General features: G+C 37.7%; 1 protein-coding gene across 1 annotated transcript in view; it reads right to left on the bottom strand.

Moving 5' to 3' along the window:
* Nucleotides 1-295: 295 nt before the first annotated feature.
* The window catches only part of PHTF1 (putative homeodomain transcription factor 1), a 64,135-nt gene continuing 58,687 nt past the window's right edge, over nucleotides 296-5,743 (bottom strand). The window contains exons 16-18 of the mRNA XM_006895703.1: nucleotides 3,768-3,863; nucleotides 1,223-1,348; nucleotides 296-316 (exon numbers count right to left, since the gene is read on the bottom strand). Coding sequence (XP_006895765.1) covers nucleotides 296-316; nucleotides 1,223-1,348; nucleotides 3,768-3,863 — 243 coding nt within the window. The remainder of the gene's footprint in view (nucleotides 317-1,222; nucleotides 1,349-3,767; nucleotides 3,864-5,743) is intronic.

Here is a 5,743-nt window from a genome sequence, read left to right as displayed (position 1 = left end):
GAATAAATTTTCTAACTTAAAAACCTATTTCTTTGTGTTACCATAACACATAGTCTTCAGTTCTCTGACCATTCATATGGTTTCAAAGCCATGAAAAGGTTTCTAGTCTGAACACCGGTTGGAAGAGTGTGTTCTTCTGTAAACACCACTGATAGATCTGGCAGCGCTGACGGGAATTTTGCAGGTGGACAAGCAGGTGAACAGCTCACTTGTTCCTCCAGTCATCTCTTTCCTTCTCAGGTAAGTACTGATGCCAGCAAGGTGGGGGTGAGGGGGAGCAGGCAAATGACCCTATTTAAGATTTAATTTTCCAGAGCTAAAAAAGAAATCACCAAAAGAAGTTAGTTTTGAGACAAAGAGGTTTACAGTATACTTAAACAAGCAAACAAAAGTTTCTAAGACCAAAAACTATACACTATACAGGTCTCATGTTTTAATTCATGTATTCATTCTGTCTCTTGATATTTCCCTTGATAAGAGGAAGGCCCTTACTCATCCCAAGCTACAAGCTACTTAACTGACATGAGAACCTAAGCTGAGAAGCCTGTGAACTACCAATCAAAATGCCTATTTCTTTACTTCAAGAATAATTTCCATGCCAGTCATAAATTTTTTTAAAGTGTGAGAAGAGCAAATAGTATTATATATAGTACTTTTTAAGATTAAGATATTGCACTGGGAAAGTGTGCAATATCTTAGTCTTAAAAATTACTATATATAATGCTATTTGTTCTCTACAAATTACTAAGGCATAATGATGTCAGTTTGAGGTCTTAGGAGTATCTGATTCAGGCCATGGTCTTTCTGGTCACTTGCTATGCATCTGAGAGCTGGACAATGCAGGAGAAGAGTACTGAATATCCCACGGACTGTCAAAAGAACAAACAAATATATCTTGAAAATGGTGCAGCCTGGGTGCTCCTTGGAGGCAAAGATGATAAAGCTTCATCTCACATACTTTGGCATGTTGCTAGGAGAGGTTATTCCTTGGAGAGGGACATCATGCTTGGGAAAGTGGAGGGACATCCAAGGAGAGGAAGACTCTCAACCAGGTGGGCTGACACAGTGAGTGTAGCAATGGGCTTGAGTGTGTCAGAGATTGTGAGGCTGACACAGGATAGGACAATGTTCAGATCTGTTGTTCATGGGGCCACTCTGAATTGTACTTGACTCAATGGCACCTAACAACAAGAAGATAATGCAGAAGGGCAGTCATACTTACTCTTATATTAAATCCTAGAAGATCACTTATAACCCCTGAGACTGCAGAAAGGATAACTACTCGGGTGATGTTGTAGATTAAGGGATTCATTGTCAATCCATAGAGTCTAAATGGTGTGTCCAGCTCCTAGAAAAACAAACCAACCAAAAAAAAAAGATGAAATGAGACATATAATTTCTTAATAGCTACTAGCGATTTTCTGATCATTTGTAATGTTGAGATGACTATTTAAGGTTGTATGCCTTTGCTGTTTATGAGCTCTGGTGGTAAAATACAGTTCAGGTGTTTAGCTGCTTCCACAAAGTGAGCAGTTAGAACCTCCAGGCACTCTAGGGAGGAAGAAGAGACAAGTTGGCTTCCACAACATCTGCAACCTTGGAATACTCATGGGCAGCCCGCCTTTCGTTTCAGTTGGTCATTAATAGTCAAGATGCAGCATCAAAAAGTTCCTAATGCCATTCTCCTTGTGACCAGTAGCTATATACACACATGCATTTTACTGGTTTAGTACATACACCCAGAAACCAACCTCCAACAACACACATAAAATAGAGACAAACCCGAGTCTTTTCAATTACCTGCTATTCAGAAAAAAAAGCAAAAGCAAAATATCAGAAAGGAGAGTAATAGCTGCCAGAGTTAGACAGGGACAAGGTTTAACTGCAAAGGGCCATGGAAGCTGATGAAAACAAGATTTTGTTACTAGTGACAAAACTGTAAACCCTTACCAAAACTTGTTGGACTTAAAAAATTAGTGGATTATATGTATATAGATTATTAAACAATAATCTTTTAATTGTTATACTTGAAAATTGCTTACTTTTCTAGAGATCAGTGGTTTACTGTAAATATTTTAAAAATGAAAAATAAACACCACAAGATAAATAATCCAATCGAAAAATGGGCACAGGATATGAACAGACACTTCACCAAAGAAGACATTCAGATGGCTGACAAGCATATGAAGAAATGTTCAAAATCCCTAGCTCTAAGAGAGATGCAAATCAAAACAACTGTGAATTATCATCTCACCCCAGTCAGAATAGCAAAATTTAATAGAATAGCAAGCAACAAATGCTGGTGAGGTTGTGGAGAAACTGGAACACTTATTCACTGTTGGTGGGAGTGTAAAATGGTGCAACCACTGTGGAAGGTGGTATGGTGCTTTTTCAAAAAGTTGCAAATAGAGATACGATTTGACCCAGCAATTTCACTACTGGGAATATACCCCAAAGAGACCATAACTGACACCCAAGCAGATATATGCACACCCATGTTTATTGCAGCTTTGTTCACAATAGCAAGGAGTTGGAAACAACCTAAGTGCCCATCAACAAACAAATGGATAGAAAAGCTGTGGTATATTCACACAATGGAATACTATGCTGCATTGAAAAACAAGGAACTCATGCAATATTATTCAAAATGGGTGACTCTGGAGGACATTATGCTGAGTGAAGTATCTCAGTCACAAAAGGACAAATACTGCATGGTGCCACTGTTGTAAAATAGGACTGACCGGGGAGTTGGGGAGAGACTGAGAAAGATGGGTTCAATAAGGTATACTGCATTGAAACAGATGAGGGAGAAAACTGTTTAAAAGGGATATTTGATTAGGTATTTTTGTCATGACAGAAGTCCAGAGTGAAGGCTATGTGGTGGAGTGGACCTGGGGGAGGGTTTGTAAAACAATAAAAGAATTTTTCTTTTACTTTTCCAAGAGGGTAGTGTACTAGGGGGGAAGGATGGGAGAGGAGAAAAGTGCAACAATGAATGAATGGAAATACAAAGTCTGTAAAGTTTTACTGAAATCAGTAATAAATTAAAAAAAAAAAGAAAACATAAAAAAAAGCTCTCCATTTTTTAATCTCTCCACTCCCTCCCCTAAGAAAACCCCCAACACTCCCTAATGTACTCTCACCTACATTTCTACTACCTAAAATGATGCCTTTGAGCTGTGGTGTTGGAGAAGAGGATTGAATGTAAGAGAACAAACAGGTTTGTCCTGGAGAAGGTGAGGCCAGGCTGCTCATCGGAGGCAAGGATTCTCAAGCTTTGCCTGACATACTATGGACAGGTTGCAAGGGGTGACCAATCCTTGGAGATGGACGTGGTTGGGAGGGTGGAGGGACAATGCAGGAGAGGAAGACCCTTGGTGAGATGGACTGATTGAGTGACTGGGGTAACAAGGGTTGTGTGTCAGAGACAATGAGATTGGCACAGGATAGAGCAGGGTTTAGGGCTGTTGTACATAGGGTCGCTGTGAGTTGCAGGCAACTCGATGGCACATAACAAAAAGAGACATTTCAAGGTAGAATCTGGCAGACATAGCAATCATCAGAACATGGGTAACAAAACTTTTTCCTCTTATAGTCATTAGTATAAAAACTCTCAGGCGAGCATTTAGAAGCTACACTGCCTAGCACCTATCTATGAGCAGGATCTTTTTGAAGATGTACTAGCCACTGATTTTATTTAAAGGAGAGTAATAAATAAGAATAGTACTTACAAAAGAAAAAGAAAAATTAAAAAAAATAGTACTTACTTTTAGCAACTTGGTGGACAACTTTAATACATTGTTTACTAGAGTGAGTTGTTCTTTCTTATTTGGTTTTTTTTCCATTTTCAGATACAAATTAATCTAAGAGAAAGAATAAATAAAAAGGCTAAATTTAATAGCAAAAATGATATGTACTACATAAAATGTGGTAGATTTTTAGGGTCAAATTTTCAAACAAAATGAATTCTGAATGCCCTGCAGCTAAGTTATATAAAGCACACATCACATATTCTAGTACCTTCCATGATCAGTCATAAAAAAATTATGCAATGAAATAAATGATAAAGTAATTTAAATATCAAAGCACTGAAAATTTTAATATTCATTGTACCATAACTGTATATAATCACTATGGATTTAAAAACTATTTTATTCATCTTGTTACCTCAAACTAATATAAAATTCTCATTAAACTTTAATAAAACAAATATTTGCCTTTAACTTTCTAATACTTAATTACTCATGAAAAAATACTCTGTAGTACAATTCTGAGGCACAAAAGAAAATTAAGTCATCTTTTTTGTATCAACTGTTTTTATTTAAAACTTATAGCTAAACTTGAAAAACACTTTTAAATTTTATAATGCTCTATTTTTATAAGAACCCATTTTCAATTTTATCCAGACAAGCTCTCCCAAACACTGAAAAATGTGTTCCAAGATGAATATAGAAGGGGTTCAAGGAGCTTAGTATGCATGAAATACCCTATGTACAACAGAGCACACTTAGACTAGAAGACATGGCAACTGAGGCTGAGACCTCAAATATGGAAACACAAAGAAGGATAAACGGTTGTAAGCAGACACTAGTGATTGGAATGTGGAACGTGAGAAGCATGAATGTAGAAAAATTGGCATTATTAAGAAAGAAATGGAATGCATAAATGCTGAACCAGGATGCTCCCTGGAAGCAAGAATCTAAGCCTTCATCTAACACATTTTGGGCATGTTTCAAGGAGGGACCAGTCCTTGGAGAGGGAAACCATGTTTGAAGGGTAGAGGGACAGAGAAAGAGAGGAAGACAGTTGATGAGATGGACTGATTCAGTGACTGGTGTAATGAGGGTAGGGGTGTCAGAGACAGTAAAGTTGGCACAGGATAGAGTAGTTTTCAGGGCTACTGTACATAGGGTCATTATGAATCACAAGTGACTCTATAGCACATAACAACAACAAGGATAGTGCAAAAGAGGAAGACTCTGGAGGAGATAAATTGACAGAGACTGGGGTAATGGGGCATGGGGGATGTCAGAGAGACAGTGAGATAGACTCAGGATAAGACAGGATTCAGAGCTACTGTACATAGTAGTCAACTCAATGGCACAAAACAATAAAGATCTAATACTTGAAGTGGAATATGAGATTTAAAACCCTGTTATTAACAACAAAAATAAGTTTAGAAAGTATGAAATACTATGCATTAGGTATTCATTTTCACAACTATAGCATCAGATGGAGACGATGTCATGCTCACTGTAGAAGAAACAAATCTAGCAGAAAGTGACTTGTAAGGTCGTATACTAGGCAGGGGTAGTACTTGACAACTCTGTATCTTCATAATTTATTTTCCTTTTAAAAAATTTACCTGATTTCAACTATGAGATATCATCTCACCCCAGTAACAATAGCAAAATTCAACAGAGCAGCAAACAACCAATGCTGGTGAGGTTGTGGAGAAACTGGAACCGTTATTCACTGTTGGTGGAAGTGTAAAATGGTACAACCACTATGGAAAGCAGTATGGCACTTTCTCAAAAAGTTGCAAATAGAAATACCATTTGATGTTGTAAAACAGGACTGACATCGGGGTTGGGGGGAGACTGAGAAAGATGGGTTCAATAATGTATACTGCATTGAAACAGATAAGGGAGAAAACTGTTTAAAAGGGATATGTGGTTAGGTATTTTTGTCATGACAGGAGTCCAGAGTGAAGGCTGCACAGTGGAGTGGACCTGGGGGAGGA

The sequence above is a fragment of the Elephantulus edwardii genome, unplaced genomic scaffold, assembly GCF_000299155.1.
Source record: "Elephantulus edwardii isolate Elephantulus edwardi_28Jun2011 unplaced genomic scaffold, EleEdw1.0 scaffold00174, whole genome shotgun sequence".
Taxonomy (NCBI): domain Eukaryota; kingdom Metazoa; phylum Chordata; class Mammalia; order Macroscelidea; family Macroscelididae; genus Elephantulus; species Elephantulus edwardii.
This window is presented reverse-complemented; position numbering and strand designations above follow the sequence as displayed.